The 23481-nt window shown below is 39.5% G+C and overlaps 1 protein-coding gene across 1 annotated transcript in view; it reads right to left on the bottom strand.

Annotated features, from left to right (window-relative positions):
- LOC136772014 (anoctamin-2-like) overlaps window positions 1-21794 on the bottom strand; it is a 203339-nt gene extending 181545 nt beyond the window's left edge. The window contains exons 1-2 of the mRNA XM_066724657.1: window positions 21512-21794; window positions 20300-20454 (exon numbers count right to left, since the gene is read on the bottom strand). Of these exons, the coding sequence (XP_066580754.1) occupies window positions 20300-20454; window positions 21512-21668 (312 nt within the window). The 5' untranslated portion in view covers window positions 21669-21794. The remainder of the gene's footprint in view (window positions 1-20299; window positions 20455-21511) is intronic.
- Between the last annotated feature and the right edge of the window lie 1687 nt (window positions 21795-23481).

Genomic DNA, 23481 nt, shown 5'->3' with positions numbered 1-23481 from the left:
ACAAGGCATTTTCACCCACAGGACTGACGCATACTGGATGTTTTTCCCTTTTCACACCATTCTTTGTAAACCCTAGAAATGGTTGTGCGTGAAAATCCCAGTAACTGAGCAGATTGTGAAATACTCAGACCGGCCCGTCTGGCACCAACAACCATGCCACGCTCAAAATTGCTTAAATCACCTTTCTTTCCCATTCAGACATTCAGTTTGGAGTTCAGGAGATTGTCTTGACCAGGACCACACCCCTAAATGCATTGAAGCAACTGCCATGTGATTGGTTGGTTAGATAATTGCATTAATGAGAAATTGAACAGGTGTTCCTAATAATCCTTTAGGTGAGTGTATATAAATATGACAATATGGTACTCTCTTCTAGCATATAAGAGATCCAACCTGCCTCTGTGTACAGAGAACAAAGGTGAGATTTAAAATCAGAACCAGTAATAAACCTTAGTGCACTATGATATACAACATCAAAAAATTTAAGTGTAGATGCTGCTGCATCTGGGCCGGTACGCATCAGGAAGGTACTGACTGAACAGGATCTGTGGGCAGGGAGGACAGCGGCCCGTCGGGCACCCATGAACCACTATTTCTTTCATATAAAGAACCTGCAGATATGAAGTGCTGATTAAAAACCTTACAGATCTTAGCTTTCTCAGTAATAACATTTCATTCAGAGGTTACATGCTTGGGCAGTAAAGATGTGGAATTACCATTTTCCAATGATTTAGCTATTTTCCAAAATGTTGTAGGATTAGGATTACAATCAGAAAGGGTGTTTACATAGTAAGATGACTTAGCTCTCCATATCATAGCAATACATGCATTTCTTAAAGATTGCCAATCAGAGTGTAGTCCTGTGGTCTGTACTTTTCTCCATGCTATATCTCTCCTCCATATTATTTCTGAAATTTCAGGGGAGAACCAGGGGTTACTACTATTTTTTACCCTCAGGGAGCATGTTTATCTGCTATGGAGTTAAAAATCTCAATAAAATGGTTTAGTGCTATTTCAGGATTTTGACGAGAGATGTTGCTATGGGACAAATCATATAACAAGTTTTTTCTACAAAATGTTTAAAATTCCTTTTAATAATGATGTGTGGCTGAGACTTTTGAAGTGTGGTATCCCTAATACAAGCAATTGGACAATGATAACTAAAACCCTGTGCAAGGACACCACTGGAATTTTGTGGTATGTTAGTAAAAATTATATTTATAAAGGTAGATTTCCCATGATTTCTTGTAATGGTGTGTGTGGGTTGCGAGATAAGATGTGTCAAATTTAATTAAATTAGAATTAGGTTTAGATCCCCCATTAGAATAGTATCAGGGGACTAATTAGTTGCTAGTAGTTCTGCTATCCACTCCAGTGCTTTTTGTTTTGTTGATGGCAGACGATATACTCCTATAACCATCAACTGTCCACTATTTCTTTATTTCCCAAAGACACATAATATTAAATCTTTTATATAGAATTTATATAGATTTGACTACTGAAACAGCAACACAGTTTCCGACTAATAGCAACACCACTTCCCCTTGTGCTCCTGTCAGTTCTAGATAAGAAATATAAGAAACATAAGAAAGTTTACAAACGAGAGGGGGCCATTCGACCCATCGTGCTCGTTTGGTGTTCATTAATATCTAAGTGATCCAAGGATCCTATCCAGTCTATTTTTAAATGTTCCCAAACTTTCAGCTTCAACCACATCGCTGGGTAGTTTATTCCAGATTGTGACTACTCTCTCTGTAAAGAACTGTCTCCTGTTTTCCGTTTTGAATGCCTTGAAGCCCAATTTCCATTTGTGTCCCCGGGTGCGTGTGTCCCTGCTGATCTGGAAAAGCTCCTCTGTTTTGATGTGGTCGATGCCTTTCATGATTTTGAAGACTTGGATCAAGTCCTCACGTAGTCTCCTCTGTTCCAGGGTGAAAAGGTTCAGTTCCCTCAGTCTCTCCGAGTAGGACATTCCCTTCAGACCTGGAATAAGTCTGGTTGCACTCCTCTGAACTGCCTCTAAAGCAGCAATATCCTTCTTGAAGTGTGGTGCCCAGAACTGTACACAGTATTCCAGATGAGGTCTAACTAGCGCATTGTACAGTCTTAACATTACTTCCCTTGTTCTTAATTCTACACTTTTGACAATATACCCTAGCATTCTTTTTGCCTTTTTTATTGCTTCCCCACATTGCTTGGATGGAGAAAGTGAGGAGTCCACATAGACTTCTAGGTCTTTCTCATGCGTTACTTCATCTAGATCTGTACCTCCCATAGTGTAATTATAGTGGACATTTTTGTTACCTGCATGTATTACCTTGAACTTGTCCACATTGAATTTCATTTGCCAGGTGTCAGCCCACAACTGAATATTATCTAAGTCCATCTGAATAGCCTGTGCTGCCAAGATTGTATCTGCTGAGGCACCTATTTTAGTATCATCTGCAAATTTGACAAGTTTACTAACTATCCCAGAGTCCAGATCATTAATATATATTAGAAAAAGCAAAGGCCCTAGTACTGATCCCTGTGGAACTCCACTAACAACCTCACTCCAGTTAGAAGTGACTCCTCTAATCGACACCCTCTGTTTCCTATACATCAACCAGTTCATAATCCATCAACTTACATTACCCTGAATGCCTACAGCTTCCAATTTGAGGATCAGTCTTTGGTGTGGAACCTTATCAAAAGCTTTTTGGAAATCTAAGTATATCATATCATATGCTTTCACGTGATCTACAGCTGCAGTTGCATGTTCAAATGTTTTTAATAAATTAGTCAGACATGATCTGCCTTGTCTAAACCCATGTTGACTATCTCCAAGAATATGGTTTTCATTGAGATGCTCCTCTATTTTCTGTCTAATCATTTTTTCCAACATTTTACAGGTGATGCAGGTGAGACTGATTGGTCTGTAATTTCCTGGCTCAGTTTTGTCCCCTTTCTTGTGGATTGGTATGACATTTGCTGTCTTCCAGTTGGCACATCCCCTGTTCTAAGTGTCATTTGGAATAATCGAGTTAGCGGCCTATAAATAATTTCCCTCATTTCTTTAAGTACTGTTGGAAATATACCATCTGCATCTGGCCCAGGTGATTTGTTTGTTTTTAATTCTGCTAGTCCCTTTAGTACCTCCTCCTCATTTATCCTGATCTCTCTTAGGATTTGACTGGACTGATTGTCAACCTGTGGCATGTCATCTGTTTTTTCTTTTGTAAAAACCTCTGTGAAATACTCATTTAGTATATTTGCCACATCTTGTTTGTTTTCCAAGATACCTCAATATTTGCCCCTTATCTGTTTCCTTTATTGACCGCTTGCTGTTGTAATATTGAAAAAAGCTCTTTGCATTGGTTTTAGCTCCAAGAGCTATGTTTCTTTCTTTGCTTTCTTTGCTTTCCTGATCCCTTTCTTAAGATCTCTTTGCAGCTCAACATATTCTATGTATTTTGTTTCGTCATCATCCCTTTTGTATGCACTATATAACATTTTCTTCAACATAGATGGTGTAACCATCTAGATATGTTGTAACCATCCAGCGCTATGCAATTGTCTTTAATTTTATTTGATAACCAGGTTTCGGTAAAAAACAAAAATGTCTGGATTTGTTTGGATTGCCCACAAAGGCCCGTCTCTGTTGGCGCAATCGGATAGCATGTTCAGCGTTAAACAAAAGGTTGGTGGTTCGGGGACGTCTGTCTACTTCTTACCACATTGCTTCCATTCAGGGTGTGAAACCCTGGACCTCTGCTTTATTCACCACACTGACATGCACCTGTAGATTCTTCCTGATAAAATAATAATAATAAAAAGGGCCGGATTAAAAAAAAAAATTGACCTACCCGCTAATAGCAAACTACAAACCTGTACATCATAGCGGTTACATTTCTGATTAGAAGAAAGTGACATCTCACTAAAAATAATGACGCAACTGAGTACAGTTCTATAGTTTTATGTTAGCGGGTGGGTCAAAGTTTTGATTTAATCCGGCCCAAAGTACATTTTTGACACCAGACTCTGCACGTTCATATGACCAAGACCAAGTTCTGAGAATCCAATTTCACCTTTCACTTAAAACCACAGGGCTAACAGTAGACTTTATATAAATGGCCACAAGATTATCAAATACAATCCCTCCATACTTGTGAAAATGTTTCACGCGATAGCTAGATACAAGCCTGGTAATAGCATAAGAGTGAGCAATAGCAGCGGGCTCCCTACTTGAGCCCATAATTTCAGAAGGTCCTATAAAAGAACTGACTAACTACTTAAGGCTAAAATGACATTGTTCAATGTTACTTGTTGCAGAGGTTACTAACTCTGCATGCCACAAACCTATAGCAGTGGTGGACAAATCACATCTATGTGTGGTAGTCCAGTGGGCTACCCAAAGGTAAACTATGGTAGACCACCACAGGATTTGGTAGCCCACATTTTTCATTTCCAATTAACGCTCCAATAATTAACCCCTCTCGAGGTTTACATGGTTTTAGTTTATTGCACTCGGGACGAGCTGATGTTTACCTAACATCATGAAAATTCATAGCGAAGGAGTGAATTAATATGTAAATTAGCTCTACATACAGCTCTTGTGCTGTTTTAGCAGCAACATCACAGAAAGGGTGGTTTACATGCACGAGAACAATACTCAAGACACTGGCTGTATTCAAAACCGCTGAAGTGTTTTTATGTAGTACGTGCAGTTTCGAATACAGCTGACATAATCGAATCCATAGCTGTCATGTGACAACTTGTTCAAATTAAATAGTTTTTCACGTCACTAATGGAGCAGCAAGCCATGAATATAAATGTTTCATTACAACATGATGCACACTACTGAACAGTGCACAACATTAAAATGATTAAGGGGAGGAAAAAAGAAGAAACAGCTTTCCGCATTGCCATTAACCTGAAATATGCCATTGTTAACCATGAAACATCCTTCAGCAACTTAATGCGGCCATTTAAGTAGATACATATATACACGATTATGTCCGTAGCATTCGCACATGTTTTCCCCCCATTGTAATTTTTACATAATGTACTGGAGTATTTGGGATTGACCGTTTTTTTGGCCACAAAACTGATTCTCCCAATTTGCGGGCCAAACACGAGTTACAAACATTGCATGTAAATTGCATGGCATTTGAGTAAACTTATGTGTGTATATATATTAATTTGTGTTTGTATGTGTGTGTGTCTGTGTGTGTGTATATATCAATTGCAAAATGAACCAGCAACTACAGAAGTCTACTACTGTACAACTAACTCACTTCACCAACACAAATATTATTATTAGGCTTAAAGATTCTCAGTTGCACAACTCGAAGTTAGTTCCTAATAAATTTGCCTTACATTTACTTGATGTTCTTTATTTTATACAGTTTTAATGTTTCAGTCGGCTTCTTCTGCCATTTATACTACACAAACTCCCACCTGCAAGCCAAACAACCAATCACAACTCTGTGTTCAGCATAAAGCCCTCCCCCATCACAACTCACATTCAAAACAGAACTTGTCCCCATGTGTTGTGTCTATCAACACCAGAAGTCTATAAACAATATTGTTTTAGAGTAATGGTAGTCCCACGTGCTTTGGGACATTAAAGGTTGGTTGAGTGGCCCCAATTTTTAGTAGTCCGGGGCTTCTGGACTATCGATTTGACCACTCCTGCTATAGTAACATCATCCACCCTTGGGCAATAACTAAAGGCATGTCATTGTATGCTCCTAGCTATATTGTCTGAGAGAAGCCTAACAAAAAGACTGCTGTGGTGTATCCCATCCACTATATAGAGGCTTGTTTTTTCCCAATAAGAGTCAAAATTATCCACAAAAGGAATGTCAGTTGCATGACACAACCCTTTCAGCCATAGCTGAAGCTGCCAAAGTTGGCTAAATGTCATGCTGTCTCTCATTTGGTTCCCTTTTAAACAAGAGGCAGGTGGAATGGGCCCAGATACCACAATTTTCTTGTTAGTCTCTGAAATAGTACTGAGGAGATGTTTATAGTGCAACCGGAGCGCTTGTTGACCCACATTCAAAACCTCATTAGAGCCAATATGTACCAACACACAATCTGTGCTTTGAAGCTGCTTCATAATAGTCGGCATCAGATTATTTATATCCATTACAAGGTCCTAGAGCAGGGGTCTCCAACCCAGGTCCTGGAGAGCCCCTGTCCAGCAGGTTTTGTGATCACCCTTCTAATACCAGTTTATAAATACCTGAATGTATTTAACAATAACAATCAAGCAGGTGTTTGGTCATTTAGAGACCAATGGAGCAATCCTCTGAATACCTTCAGCCTCTCGAGTCAAGAAATCTGTTGGTTTAGCTGTTTAATTATAAATGTTTATATAGTGCTATATATATTCCGACTGCTTGCTGTGTTGGTATTTTTGTCCACAGGGCTTTTTCCTGCACAGCAGGAGCGCTAGCAACGGCAGTAAAATCCGTAGCCCAGCTGCCCGGCCGGAGCCTCAGTGTGTCGTAAGAGATCTCACCCGTGTGAGGTGCTCCTCTGCCCACTTGCGCCCACACTACAGCCCGCGCTTGTATCCAGCACCTGGTGCATGGTATACACAGTATTCAGTCTGGCAACAGCCCTGTTGATGTGTTCCCAGGGCTTGTCATGCGGCCTACAGGCATGTTGGCTTACAAGGCCGCCCTGTATATAGTTAGTTCATTATAACTGTGTTGCGGTGGTGCATGCGTCTGGCCTGTACCCCACTCTGTATATGTATAAATGTGTTAAACAGCAGAACTGTGGCTCCATCTGACCTGTGCAGCATGGAGCTCACTGCCGCTGTTCCCAGCTGATGGCACTCGAGTTTCGCTGCCTTGCTGTGTATATAGTTCCTTGGTCAGCAGGTCTGTGGCCCGCTCTGCTGTGTATGCCATGGAGCAAGGGGACCGCTGCTGTTGTCCTCCAGCGGAGGGCGTTGAGTTTCTCCAGTGCCCTGCTGTAGTACATAGTTCATTTATTCACACGGTGACAACTTAGTTGCCCTGCGCTAGCTGCGCTATTTGGCAGGTATCAACTGCTCCTGTGTTTCCACATGTGGCACATGAGCCGGCTCCTGCGCCCCGTGATGTATATAGTTTGTTTGTCACGACACAGTCAGACTGGTGTGAACTTACTTCTAGCTGTGCTAGTGGAGCAAGCGGCCATAGCTATGATGTCCCACATGTGGCGCATGAGCAGGCTCCTGCGGCCCGTGGTGTATATAGTTCGCTAGTATGAAATCTAATTGTCAGCACAGTGGAGCTCTTCCACTCTGTACTATTTAGTTGATTTGGATGCTCCTGTGCTGAGCGCAGGCAGCATGAATGTTCCTGCTGCCACACGATATATATTGTTGTTCATTTGTACAACATTGTAGAGCTGGTGTGGACTCGCTGAGACTAATGAAGCAAGTGGCCAATGCTCCCATGTTATGCAAAGAGTGCATGAACGGTTTCCTGCACACCATGGTTTGATGGTCATGGTAGAGCCTGCTGTTGTCCTGCATTAGCTGTGCTAATAGGTGACAACTGCTCCCGTGTCACGTGGTGGTGCATGATTTGCTTCCTGCACCCCGCGATGCGTTTAGTTGTTATGACAGCACAGTGGAGCTGGATGCTCTGTACCGTTCAGTGAACATGATTTTCCTGTGCTGCGCGGAGGCAGCATGAATATTCCTGCTGCCACCCTGTATGTACTGTTTTGTTCAGCTGTGTTTACTCAGTTGACTAGCCAGCTGTGTGTTATTCAGTGGGTCTCTGGCCCCGCTACTGCAGGATGAGGGGTTCACTGCCACGTTAATGCGCGGAAGGCGCACAAGTTGCTTGATTGCCCGCGCCACTTTTGTGCAAGTAGATATACAGCCTCGCTCCTAGGTGCTCTAGTAGAGCAGCCGGCCTTCCTATTGTAAGCGGAGGGCGTAAGAGTTAACCTCTGTATCCCCGCTTTGTATATGCTGATTGCAGACAGTTCCTGGTAGAGCGTGACTACGATCCTCGCTCCTGGGCGGCTCAGGTGCAGCCCTACAGGGCCCCTGAGGTTACTCTCTGGAGTTGTGTTGCCGAGGTCCCCTTATCAGCTCGCTGCCTCCTGCCTTGCGACAGTTTTGTTATACAGTAACCCCTCCCCCTTGGGCAGTCCTTCCAACTTGAAAGATAATGATAGGTTGCGTATGCTAGGTTATCTGAAAAAGGAAGCACTGCCCAAGGGTCCTTGCTCCCGGCAAAAGAGGACGAACCTGCGCTGACGTCACGTTTTACAGAACAGGAAGTGGAAGGGACCTGTTCTGAGTGACGTGCGCAGGGGCCAATGGCAGCTTTGATAGAGTGACGTTTCAATTGGGTTCCTACAGAAGTGTGCAGAAACCCCTCCCCCTTGGGCAGTGCTTCCTTTTTCAGATAACTGGGGTTGCATACGCAACCTATCGTTTTAACTTTTCCTTAATTGAAGTAACTCCTGTCTGTAGTTTGTTTTAATTTAAGTCAATTCAGTTCAGCTGCTGAGTTAGTGAAAGTACATAGGTTGAAGGAAGGCAGGGGTGTAAAGTAACGAAGTACAAATACTTTGTTCCTGTATTTAAGTACGTTTTTTGAGTATTGTACTTTACTTAAGTATTTTTTATTTGTGGCTATTTTTACTTTTACTCCACTACATTTATGAACAAAATAATGTACTTTTTACTCCACTACATTTCCCACAGATGACTCATTACTGTTATTATAATTGGAGAGAGGAATTACATACATATACATGGAATTAACATGTTTCAGGTTTGCTAGATACTTGTGACCAATCACACTGTAGCATAATGAGCAGCGCTGTAGTGAGCCAATCAGTGAGCCGGATCCGCAGCACAGATCCGCCCCTCTCTCGTCCATTAGCACATTAGATCTTTCTTTTCCTGATCAAAGATGGACTCGAACCCGCGGCCGGACCTGATACTCTGCACTGAGCGACACACGGTATAACCTTTCAGAGGCATGGTCTCTATTTTCTGAAGGACACAGCAGAGTGAATTATTGATTGTTCTGATGCATGCATTCGGCAACAAAGGCTGTTTGGGGGTTTGAAAGAGATCAGCCTACGCTCTCCCTAATTTGGTTCATGTCTCTGACCTTAACAGTTTCATAAAATTTAGTAAGTTACACATCCTTCTAAAGGCTTGTCCTGTGTCAGACATGAATATAAAGTCTGTTGGTGGTTCACACTGGACGAGCGGAAATCTTAGACCTGCATCTATTTCAATAGGAGCTCCACACTGCTTTAAGGAGAACTAGCATCGCTCAGATGTAAACGGTCTACTGTCTTGATTATTGCACCACGACTGGAAATAATCTGACCAATCAGAAGTGAATTAATGACTCAGCAATATGCATGACTGCATCACTGCACATTAAAGACAAACACATCCATTCAAAAGACATTTTGTGGGTGAACATCACAGCAGCTCTACTTTAATGACAGCTGTGCATAAAATATACAGTATTAATAAATAATTACATTTGATTTTTATTTTACATATTAACATATTATTCACTTTATGATTTAAATACAGTTGTATATGAGAAAAGGTACGCGTTACTGTTCACAGATATATCATTTTGAGTTTTGAGATTCAAACCCAGTCTTCTGCAACATAGTGCAATAGATTACATTATAACAAATGTGATCACTACAGGGGTACATATTTTATATTGTTTATTTTGTTTTGTGTATTATTATACAACTGTTTGGGATATATGTATATGTGTGTGTGAACAGTGAGTTTGCTAAGAAAACTAAAATGTTTTATATAAATCCCCCAATGTTACCCTTTGTTAATACTATATACACATGAAAGTAATATCCAGATATGAGCCTAATAACATTTCTTTTTGTCAGACTTTTTCTTCAAGATAAAATTGAGGAACCGTAAAAATACCTTGATAATTTATGGAGAATAAAATGTTGGATTAAAACATCAAATTAATCTCTTGTGTGCCCCCTCCATAAGGTTCAGACACAAGCACTTTCACTTGATTACTAAAATCACAATTTACTTTTACTTTTGGTACTTGAGTACTCTAAAAAGTAGCTACTTTTTTACTTTTACTCAAGTACTGTTTGACTGGGAGACTTTACTTTTACTGGAGTAAGTTTTTGATAGAATATTTTTACTTTTACTCAAGTATGATTTCCGAATACTTTTCACACCTCTGAAGAAAGGTGATTTAGTCAAGGACTACCAGGAATTCTGTTCCAGGTGGAGCCAGTTAGGTGTGAATTGGTGGCAGGTAGACAAAAGCTACTTAAAGCTGCTGTTGAGAATGAGCTGCGCTGTTTCTCTGACAAAAAGCTACAGAGTTGACTAGGGAATAGAAACCGTAGAATAGAAACTGTAACATTTAGAAGCATGTGTCCACTACAGTGTCAGGTTTGCAGAATGAACTCATCCAAGAAGATTTCATTTATGAACGTTGATGGCATGTTGAAGTCCTAGAGATCAATCTCTGTGATCTTGAGGCTCAGCTTGCTGAACTGCGCCATATTAGTGATATTGAAGAATTGGTCCTCAGCCCATGAGAGAGATGGTGTGCACGCCAAAACCCAGGAGAGCTGAGACCTTAGAGCAGGAAAGTGTAGAGAACTGCAGGGTTACAGTAGGTCGTAACCACAGAAAAGGGCATGCACATCCCTTAGAGACATCACAAGAGCTAGAAATGCTGCTGGACACCGAGTTGGACAGTGACAGCTCAGAGGGTGATGGGAGGGCAGCTGAGCACCAGAACACCATGGTGCCCACTCCCCCCAGAAGAGGGAGGTAGTTATAGTAGGAGACTCAATTCTTAGAGGTGTAGATCACACAGTGTGATCTAGCAATAAGGAGACCTGCATGGTATCTTGCCTACCTGGTGCTCAGGTTGCAGATCTCCCTAAACTAGTAGACAGTCCACATTGTGGTCCACTAGTGGTCCACATTGGAACCAATGACATAAGAAAAGGTAGGGCAGAGGTTCTGCAAGACATATTTAAAGAGTTAGGAAAGAAACTAAAGAGCAGAACCTCCATGGTAGTTTTCTCCGAAATACTTCCAATACCACGTGCATGGCCAGGGAGACAGGCAGAGATTAGAAAGTTTAACACGTGGTTGAAATCTTGGTGTATGGAAGAGGGTTTTAGATTTATGGAGTCTCTTGGTCTCTCTTCTGGGATAGATGGGACCTGTACAAACGGGATGGTCTACATCTAAACAGAAGGGGGGCTAATGCATTGGGAGAGCGTATGGGCAGAGTAATTGAGAATCTTTTAAACTAGGGACTAGGGGGGCAGGGAGCTCTGACAATGGAAGATGTTCCACTAAGGAAAGAACACAAAGGGAAACTGCTAGTTGGAATGTCCTGAAATGTTTATACATCAATGTCAGGAGTATAAGGAACAAGATGTTAGACCTAGAAGCCACAGTTCTGGAGGGTGCCTATGACGTTGTAGGAGTGACAGAAACATGGCTTACAGAAAATGATGGGAATAAATACAAGTTGAAAGGATACACACAGGCAAAATCAAAGAGGTGGGAGGGTAACATTATATGTCAGAAATCACATTGAGGCAGAATAACTCAAATTACATCCTAAATTTTTGAATAAAAGATCTGGAGGATTAGTGGTAGGAGTGTGTTGCAGACCACCCAATTCAGATATTCAGAAAGATGTTGCATTGTACAATGTAATCAGGACTTCTTGTAGCAAGGATGTGGCTGTTATAATGGGGGCTTTCAATTTCCCAAACATAGACTGGGAAAGTTCAGTTGTGACTATAGAAACAGAAATATAAATGGTTTGACAGGGAACCAACCAGAGAGAGTGCATGCAATATGGTTAGCTTTGAGGCATACTTTCAGAAAACAAGGACCAAGTCTAAAACAATTATCTACAATTTTAGAAAAGCAAAACTTGAAGGTATGAGGAAAAAACAGATAACATGCCACAGGTCAACAATCAGTCCAGTCAAACCCTAATGCCGGGGTCACACTACACGATTTCTACAATCCGACCCGATTTTGTGAACAGTGGGCAGTTCACACTTAACGACTATTTTGCACCGAATTTGTGTCTTTTGCATCGTGAAGGAGCGCACACTACCCGATCGCTTTAGTACAGGTGAACACACACTACACGACTGATCTGAAATCCTTGTCGTGGCGATCTGCTTCACAGCCTCCAAATCTCGCAGAAACACACGTGATCCACACAGAGAAAAGGTCAACAAACACAGACGTCCACATGTACAGGTCACGTTTGTGTAGTGCAGATCTACGCTGCTCCACCAATGGAATCAGTGGATTTCTGCAGGTCTGTGCAAAACTGCGGAAAGAATGCGACCACAAGCCGCTGTTGTTGTTTATGTTCATCTGTGCGGACAAACACAAAAAGCGTATAGTATTTAAAAATAACGTGCCCCGAAACAACCATTGGTATTTGAAGTATTTTAATAAATACGTATGACAATCTTATTCTCCTCTCATGTTTATTCTTCCTGTTTCTTCTCTCTTCTTCAGTCAGCTCGGCTCTCATTGGCTGCTGATCACGTCACTCTCCACGATCGGAGGCGATCGAGTCATAAATATTAAACATGTTTAATAAAACCGTAGGGGCTCCGACAAGCTTATGATCAGATCAGAGGGCAAGCGATCGCATCGCAGCCCATCTCTCACTACATGACCATCGCCAGTTGGGACGGCACCCCGACCAAGCTGCTTGTCATGACGATCAGTGCCGATCTGTCGTGAGGGCAAAATCGGGCTCAAATCGGGCTTAAAATCATGTAGTGTGACCCCGACATAAGAGAGATGAGGATAAATGAGGAGGAGGTATTAAAGGGACTAGCAGAATAAAAACAAACAAATCACCTGGGCCAGATGGTATATTTCCAACAGTACTTAAAGAAATGAGGGAAATTATTTATAGGCCGCTAACTCAAACATTCCAAATGACACTTAGAACAGGGGATGTGCTAACTGACTGGAAGATGACAAATGTCATACCAATCCACAAGAAAGGGGACAAAACTGAGCCAGGAAATTACAGACCAATCAGTCTCACCTGCATTACTTGTAAAATGTTGGAAAAAATTATTAGACAGAAAATAGAGGAGCGTCTTAATGAAAACCATATTCTTGGAGATAGTCAACATGGGTTTAGACGAGGCAGATCATACTAATTTATTCGAATTTTTTGAACATGCAACTGCAGCTGTAGATCACATGAAAGCAGTTCAGAGGCAAGCAAACAGACTTTTTCCAGGTTTTAAGGGTTTGTCCTACTTGGAGAGACTGAGGAACTGAACATTTCACCCTGGAACAGAGGCGACTACATGGGGACTTGATTCAAGTCTTCAAAATCATGAAAGAAATCCACCACATCAAACCAGAGGAGCTTTTACAGATCAGCAGGGACACACGGACCCGGGGACATAAATGGAAATTGGGCTTTAAGGCATTCAAGACAGAATAGACAGAGACCCTTCTTCACACAGAGAGTTGTCACAATCTGGAACAAACTACCCAGCGATGTGGTTGAAGCTGAACATTGGGGAACATTTAAAAATAGACTAGATAGTATCTGAAGACTCTGTATAGGATGTTGAAGAAAGTGTTTTGTGATAATTATATAATGTTTTATATTAATACTAGCATTAGAAGTAGTTTGTATACAGACTGAGCAGATTAGATTTAGCAGGACAAGTAAAGGGTCAACAAGGTTGGTTTGTTAGAATCTCTTGTCAGTAATGAAAGATTACACAGTGCTGAAATAGCCTACAGATGTCTGCTGTGAATTTGTTTATGACTTAATCGTTTCTCAAGATAGGCAGGAATGTTTCTGTTACTGAGCGATTGACACTAGGTAAATGACCACCGTGGGATCGCATCTTCCTAGTGCACATCAAAGACGGACATCTGCTTTTTGTATCCATCACCTCTTCACGGGAGGACAGATCGTAAACGGACCCGGACCTGTATCTTCCGATTGGATGAACGGCCATAAGATGTTACGTCATTTTTTCTTATAAAGTTGTACTCATGTTTGTAAACATTAAGTCTCACTGAAGGAATTATTTCTGACGTGGGGCTTCCGAGCCGGCTCGATTAAAGTTCTGTTTGCTTTATCTCGACGACTTCTCCACTTATTTCCGAGACACTTCTACAGTATCCTTGGATCACTTAGTTATTAATGAACACTAAACGAGCATGATGGGTCGAATGGAGTCCTCTCGTTTGTAAACCTTCTTTTGTTTTCTTATGTTTTCTTCAGACAGGTCCCAGCCAAAAAAAGGCTAACCACATTGCGAGTATAATAAAGTATCCAGATAATAAATGTAAAAAACAAAAATGGAAGCCGAATACTAAAAGTTCTAAAATTCAGTAATTCAGTCAGAGCGATTTACAAATCCGCACTACAGTGTCCAAACAGGAGAAATACATAATTCCCTCTTGACTTGGCTGGGTGTTCAACCCCTGTCTCAGGTTAAGCAACTTGGTTTGCTTCCATATACAGTGAGATCTCGCTTCCAGGTACAGTGAGATTTCGCTTCCGTATATGGTGAGAAATCGGTCATCAGTCATAAATGCCTGGTCAGGTCCACACTCATTTAGCTCACACAAATGCCATATTTAAGATATAGCTTGAGGTGTCGGCAAGGCCGAAAAAATCTAGTCCCACTAGAATTAGCTCTTTTGGAAAAGAACAGCTGTCTCCCACAATGGGTTAATGGTTAATTACAATAATGCTGCACTATAACCAATAACAGTTGGGTGGGGGGGTCTAGTCCAATACAATAGAAAATGTAATCATGTTCCACCTGAACCCCTGAGACTAAATACAACTGCCACACCCACAACATGTGTGACTTCTTCATAACACACCTTTGAAACAAAAATGAAAAACAGTTGGATAAAAATATGTTTAGTGTATACATCTCAGTATATAGTGTTTGTGTCTCAGAATAAAGTGTATGTACCACAGGGTGAATTATGTCCCTAACATGCTTATGGGAGACAATGGGACACAAAATCACAAAATGACCTTTGCTTGACTTCTTCAGTTGACAGCACCTGAAGCATTGAATGCAGCCACTGGAATTGAAAGCAGTTTGATTTGTGACATCCATAGCCAAGTCTTAAGTAGCTTTATCAGGAGGACTGCTGATGCAGAGGGATATTTTGCCTACACAGTTCATTCTACTCAACTGCATAATATTAAGAGTGCAAATGTAATTACCTCAGCAGATTTCAATACCTTCATGGGACTGTAATAGCAACTAAAAGAGTTATACACATCAGAGTTTCTCAACCCTGTTCCTGGAGGACCCCCAACACTACACATTTTGCATGTCTCCCTTATTTGACACACCCAGCTCAGGTCATTAAGTGCTCTACTAATGAGTTAATCAGTAGATTCAGGTTGTCATGTTAAAGTTAAGGAAAGGGATTTAAGAATGCAGAGCTGCCTCCTCAGTAACTGTGGCCCTCTTCCAACATTGTGTGTCATGTGTAGGTTATTGATTGGAGTGGAAGGAAAAATTGGTTAATGTAATAAGAGCTGAAATACATGTTATTTTGCTTGAAACATCCTGAAAAAAGTTACTTTTGGACATAAATGCATATATGTGTGTCAGACAGTAGACAAAAAAAGGAAACACCTGGATAAATGAGAATGTGGCTTATGTGTTAATTAATCAAATAACATCCCAGCATGCCTAAGCATGTCATGTTTAAGGTCTAAGGTCATGTATAAAAATGCTGGACAATGCTGGTTGCCTATAATTATGTCTAGAATGGTTGAAAGAGGAGGCCTAGGGCCAGATAAAATCAAAACTGTGGCCCACCCGCTAATAGCAAACTACAAACCTGTACATCATAGCGGTTACATTTCTGATTAGAAGAAAGTGTCATTTTACTGAAAATGAAGCCGCAACTGAGTACAGTTCTGTAGTTTTCTATTAGCGGGTGAGTCAAACTTTTGATTTAATCCCAGCCTTAATACCACGATAGTTCAGCAGTATGATTTCCATTCCCATACATGCCGCTAATGCTTCTGCGAGCGACTCGCAGCGTGAACATTTTTGATTTAAGGTCAAATTAAATCACAACTTTGACCCACCCGCTATTAGAAAACTACACAACTATCCATATTAGCGGTTACATTTATGATTAGAAGAAAGTGGCGTCTTACTAAAAATGAAGCCACAACTGAGTACAGTTGTGTAGTTTTCTATTAGCGGGTGGGTCAAATTTTTTATTTAATCTGGCCCTTAATCCTACCCCAAGACAGAGTCATAGCCTTTTCAGTCTCCAGATCTGAATACAATCAAGCATTTATGGGATATTCTAGATCAACGCTCAAGACAGCGTTTTACATCTCCATCAACCGGGCATCAGTTGATTGGCTAGCTCATGGAAGAATGATGCTGCATCCCTACTGGTGCTGGTAGACTCTATACCACAGTGCACACCGGTCATACTGGCCTCACATGGTGGTCCAACACCCTAATGTAGTGTTATGTTGGGTGTATTTGGATAAGAGAATTTGGGCTCTGAGCTGAAGCACTGATCTAAAGAAAACCTCTCCCCCCCAAAGTTATCAGATTCCCTTAGCTCATCAGCTTGGAACTGGTTTGCATCAAAGTGACAGTTTTGGGGAGGATGGCACCAAGAAGAGAGACTGCGCTGCCCGCCTGTGCCCACCAGATCAGTGGAGTTTTACAGCTGGACAAAGTCGACTGTATACAAAAGTGTTCAGTCATTTAAATAGCTATTTGAGTCTTAAGAAACTTGACCCTTGGAACAAACAGGGCCCTGCTTTTCTTCAAAGACTTCGTCTTCAAGTAACTACGGTGGAACCCCTGCTTACAAAGAAGATTTTGTGCACAACCTTGGAGCCTTCAAACCAGTGGAAAATCTGTTTGGAAAAGACTCTACATTCGCGAAACCCCAACTTCCAGGTGCATCGACTGAGTGGAAGTTCTTGGACAAAGCCCAACCGGACTGCCTTTGTTCCAAACCACACAGACCTCGTGCCGTGTGCTGTTATCTGAGCCCGAAGACAGAGAGGCCTCTCTGCGACGAAGTTCAGATAAGTTTAACAGTTTGGAGTTCATGATTCATGACATTTGAGAAATCAATTAGAAACGTTAATCTGTGATTCATAACTCTAGAATGTGACATTAGATTATTGGTGGCCCTGCCTATCCTTAATCATTGAATAATAATCAGTTAAGGGAAATTGTGGTAACAAGTAATGATAGGATCTTTCTCGGCACCTAAACGTAAATGAGACTGATATATATATAACGAGAAGATACCTGACATTAAATACTAACCTGCGTAGTTATTTAATGTCTGACTAATAATACTAACGAGAGACTCCCCTTCGTCTTACTAACCGGTATTGTAGTCAATGTGTTTATAACGTTTTTTTGTTTAACGATTTGTGTTATCATATGTGATCCCATGGTCTTTGATTTGGTCACGGAAGTGATTTGTCTTTGATTTGTTGATCTAGAGTTGAATTTTAATTAGTTTTTCCCTTTTGTATAATTAGTGTAGTGCTACATTTAGTCTTTGTTTTGAATAAATTTGACAATTTATATCTTTGGAATTGGTGTCTGCGTCCAATTATTACAGAAATTGAGTTCTACAAGATTCCAGGATTCGTGATAAGGTGATACTATAAATTCACTTCTTTAATTGAAATTTATAAGTGTACCTTACGCTACACTAATAAGTGACTTTACATGGTGTTTCAATTTTGTTTTCCACTACCTGTATGTATGTATTGGTGTTTATACAGTTAGGTCCATACATATTTGGACAATGACACAATTGTCATTATTTTGACTCTGTATGCCACCACAATGGATTTGAAAGGAAACAATCAAGATGCGATTTAAGTGTATACTTTCATCTTCAAATTGGTTGAATGGTGTAGGAATTACACTCATTTTTATATGTGGTCCCCCCAACTTTAGGGCCTCAATGACTGCCTGAAGTCTGGAACCCATAGACATCACCAGATGCTGGGTTTCTTCCCTGGTGATGCTCTGCCAGGCCTGCACTGCAGCTGTCTTTAGTTCCTAATAGTTTTTGCGGCGTTTTGCCTTCAGTTTTGCCTTCAGCAAGTGAAATGCATGCTCAGTTGGATTCAGGTCATGTGATTGACTTGGCCATTGCAGAATATTCCACGTCTTCACCTTAAAAAAGTCTTGGGTTGCTTGTCTTTGCCATCTGCACTATAAGGCGCCGTCCAATGAGTTATGAAGCATTTGGCTGGATCTGAGCAGATAATATAGTCCTAAACACTTATCCTGCTGCTTTTGTCAGCAGTCACATCATCAATAAATACAAGGGAACCAGTTCCCTTCACAGCCATACATGCCCATGCCATAACATGCTTCACAGATGAGGTGGTATGCTTTGGATCATGAGCAGTTCCTTTTCCTTTTCTTTTCTTCCCATTTCAGGTACAACCTGATCTTTGTCTCATATGTCCATAGGATGTTGTTCCAGAACTGTACTTTAGATGTTTTTGGGCAAACTCTAATCTGGTCTTCCTGCTTTTGGGGCTTAACAATGGTTTATATCTTGTGGTAAACCCTCTGTATTTACTCTAGTGAAGTCTTCTCTTGATTGTTGACTTTGACACAGATACACCTACCTCCTGGGGGGTGTTCTTGATCTGGCAAACTGTTGTGAAGGGGTTTTTCTTCACCAGGGAAAGAATTCTTCTGTCATCCACAACAGTTGTTTTCCATAGTCTTCTGGGCCTTTTGGTGTTCCTGAACAGTGTGTTCTTTCTTTTTAAGAATGTACCAAATAGTTGATCTGGCCACACCTAATGTTTTTCTATTTCTCTGATTGGTTTGTTTTGATTTCTAAAGTAAAAATGAAGGCAAAACACCCCAAGAACAAGCAGGATGTCCAAATACTTTTGAGACCCTAAAATTGGGGGGACCACATACTAAAATGTGTGTAATTCCTACACCGTTCACCCAATGTGGATGTAACTACCCTCAAATTAAAGATGAAAGTCTACACTTAAAGCACATGATTATTTCCTTTCAAATCCATTGTGGTGGCATACAGAGCCAAAATTATGACAATTGTGTCAGTATCTAAATATTTATGGACCTAATTATATATGCATTAATGAGTGAGCCTTGACACTCCCATATTTGTTTTGTTAAATAATAAAAATAAAGTTTAATTGTATTACCAATATTTTGATTCAGACATTTTATTAAAATTAGAAAAAAAAAATGTTCTGGAAATATTCCTTGCTAATGTTCCTACCTTATAACACTACCCAAGTAGGAACATTTTAGGAAAATAAAATTGTTACCCATGATATTAATTATTTCTAGCGGAAAGTGTCAACTTATTTCAAATGCTTGCATTTTTTTAATACATTTTTCAGAGTTTCTGAGTATAGTAATAGATTTATAGATTATATTAGTGTTATAAATAAGATGGTTTCCAATAAATTACATTAATTATTTTCAGAAGTATAGTGGCTGTTTGAATGAGCTGTGTGTAACATGATCTTCAGCCACTGACTGAAGATGCCTATAACACCTGACTGATAGGGCCTCTACAGGTCCATGGTGGCAGGCCAATTTGTAAACATGTGTGGACTGAAAGAGCTCCATAAAATTTAGTGCAAAAATATCTACGAGATAATACGGAAGTAATTGACAAGAATAAGCAGCAATAAACTACAAACCCAATACATTATTTACTTAATTCAGATTCAATTATTTGAATACCAATTGTTTCCTATTTAATGAAGGCAGTGTAACACTGCATTTGCAGTATATTCCATTTTACTCCTACATGTCTCCCTCTCTTATACTGTTTTGTGTTCCTTTGCTTATCAGATTATTTTTCCTCACTGCATCACTTATGCTAAGTAAATACATTCTACTTACACTTTTAAACACATCTAATGCATATAACATTAGTATACAGAAGCAGGGAATGCAGTTAGCATACAGATTTATGTTTTTTCCCTTCTTCTCTTCAAGTACAACTAAATAACCAATAGGGACAGGAGATTCAACTCTCAAGAAAACTAGTGACTTTTATGAGTCATTTTATTTAAGAAAAGAACCTACATATATAACACATGGAAGCAGTATGTATGCAAAGTGACAGGTGTGATATGTATTAAAAAATCACGTGACAGAATAAAACACTTAGAGAATGTGTAGAATACCTTGATACTTATGCTCACACTTAAGACATTGTGAGGAATATACACACCATTTCATGATGGTCTTCTAAGTATTCAGAAGGATCAAAAACACCATTTACTGTGTTCAGGTCCACCTCTGAAAATTCACGTTGTACAGAGAGGAACTTGTCGCTGTGTATTGAAGATGACTCACTCAATGCTGTTGTTGGTTTTACACATTCCACTGTAGAAAAAAAAAAAAGGTGTCAATGATCAACAAAATGGTCATTCTCAAAAGATCGAAAATTATAGCCAGTGTTCTTGGAAATGAATTTGCATTATATAGAATGAACAATCTTCTCTCAAACAAAAAGATGGCATAGTACTGTAACTGTAATTCACATCTGGTGATTTGATCCTGTTTTTTTTATTTAAATAGTATAGAGCAACCCTATTTCTGAAGAAACCCAACTCCTCAGGCTATACAGATGATAAAGTTAGTCTAGACTGATCAAAACAATATTTGGTTATGTAATGTAGTTTAAATCTTGCTTAAATAAAATAAAAACCAGAAGACTTTTAAACTCATTGTACCAGGTTAGATATAAAATGCAAGAAAGTATTGTTTCTTATATTGGATTACAAAACATAAGTATGGACATTAATACAGATCTTTGTTTAAACAGTTTGTATTGCATTTGTGTGTTTTTAATTTAGTGTTGCACTAGACAGGTGACATTTTCCTTTATTTATTTATATAGATATTAAAATGGTAATTGCACATTAAATAATGGTATCCCAACACCTAGTACAACACGTCATACTGTAACCTACAACCAGCAGACTGGCAGGATACACAGTCCTAGAACAGTCCAGATTAACAAACTATAACGTTCTGCATACATAGAAATAATATGCATCAAACATACAATACGCTATGATGTAATATTGTAATGTATATCGCGAGTTTAATAATCCTGCATAATTAAATATTGTAATTAAAATTTATGAAACAAGTAACTCAAATTTGAAAGTCTATGATACTGAAATTATTTTTAAATGTAATTAGTAAACACACACACGTCCACACTTTTACAGACTAACATCTAATAACAAATGTATTGCATATTAAAGACTTGTTATGAATTCGTGGCGTCCGTTTAGTATGTGCATCTTTCCAATTACGTTTTCCCGATCCATAGACATCATCAAATTGGAACTGCAAATCAATAGTTGTTTAAAGTCACAATAAAACTAAAAAAAATTACTGATAATCTGTTTATAAACAATGACCCACTTACCATTGCCTGGAGATACGCGGTCTTCCATATTGCGAAGGGGCACAGGTCTGGGAGTTGAAAAGCTTGTAATAGGATGTAGCTCTGTTGTAACTGTGTACAATCTGCTCCTAGGTCTGCAATGGCTTATTTTTCGCACGGCTCTGGTAGCTAATTCCATCCCTGCTTGATGAAGGCTTTAGGCAAACCAAAGTTCGGCTAATTGGTCAGTCCTTCTGTTTCTTTAATCAGGGAAGGGCAACACTCCAGTCCAATCCAACTTTTCATTATTGCAGTAGGACTTGATGAGACCCTATGAGACAGAAAAAGTCAAGGTTACATTTAAGAATTGTGATAGAAATGTACTTGATTTAACTTAATTAGTACAAATAGTTTTTTCGAAACTATTGGGAAGTCACCTACAATACATGTATTATGTTAAATAAAATACATTAAATAATAATTCTATGTTCATTCTTTTTTATTTCACAATACCTGTGCTATGATGCCATTCTTTGAACTGGAGTCACCCCGCCGCTTTATATTATTGCAATGCGCTGTCTCAAGTTACTTTCAGCATGCAAATATATCTCCCCAATTAAATATTAAAGCGGTTATCTTGTAATCGATGAAACAATTAGAAACTTTAAATTCACCATCTCATTTAGAAGGACTTTAATTATTGTCAGTATTCAAATTCTATAATAGTTACAGCGTATTTAAAAGGCGGTTAAAAGGTAAATGTCTTAGTCAAAAGGACATTTTAAGAATTAAAATGATACGATCCACAATATTAGAATACCTGAAATGTAGACCTTTCCTTTTATGCAAAAGGACCTGAAAATGACAGGTTTGTCATTATTATTTGCTCTGTATAGTTTTGGTATGTAGTCAAAATGTTAGTAGTAGTAAATTAATGTTTATGTATGGTATACAATTATTCTATGTTCAACTAATTCTGTAACACCTTAATGAAGAATTAAGACTCTTAATATTTAAGATAAACTGTTACACAATTACCTGTAGATGTATAATATAATGTTTAAGATTAGTCAAACGTATTGAATAACTTAATATTTCATCTTCTGGTACCAAAACAGTCAATCTCCTTTCTGATTCAATATGTCCAAGTATGATTCCAGGTGTTTTCAGAATTCCGCATGCCAGCCTACTGAATACCTTTTACATAGGCCCAGAGTCAGTACAATATATCCACACCCACACCCCCATAAAAATACATGTGATTGTTTTCTTCTTGGCACAGCCCACATTCATTATAAACATGAAGGGGAAAAAAACAAAAAACTTTGATCTGTGGCAATACTTACTAATATCATCTGAGCTTTTGTAATGAAGTCGCAGATTAATAAAACTTGAGTGGAAGTAAGATAATATCGCTCAGCCAGCTTAATTCACAGTTGTCTATGCTGCTGACTCAAAGGTAACCCACAGCCTTAAATTTAAATGTATTTGTTTGGCATGCATGTAAAACATGCATGACCAGACTATGGAGATTAGTCACATTGTTTTGCAGGGCAAAAGGAATGAGTGGAGCAGGTAATATAATGAGTAATACAACACTCTACATTTAAAATAAACTAGTATTATTACTTTTTTCTCAGTAATGACCCCAACACTAGCACTGGCACCTGGACCTGGTGGTAGCCACTATTCAGTTGTCAATAACTCCCTGTGTGAGGTCACAGGACTCCTACCACTGTGTGCTTTTGTTTCTTACGTATTTTGTGTGTAGTTGGCTGTATAAATCTGGTGTCAATGTCAGAGTTGCAAGGAAGAAGCCTCTTCTGACAGCATAATGAAAAAGCAGTATGATTTTGGCTAACTGTATTATGGTCAGATGAAACAAAAAGTATTATAAATATACTTATATGTTCATCAGCATTGTTTTGCAAATCACAATAGCAGTTCAAAAGTGAAAATCAAGAAATATGAGGGAGCTGGAGAAATTCTGTGAGGAGCAGTGGTCACAAAAA

This window comes from Amia ocellicauda, chromosome 15 (assembly GCF_036373705.1).
Source record: "Amia ocellicauda isolate fAmiCal2 chromosome 15, fAmiCal2.hap1, whole genome shotgun sequence".
Lineage (NCBI taxonomy): Eukaryota > Metazoa > Chordata > Actinopteri > Amiiformes > Amiidae > Amia > Amia ocellicauda.
This window is presented reverse-complemented; position numbering and strand designations above follow the sequence as displayed.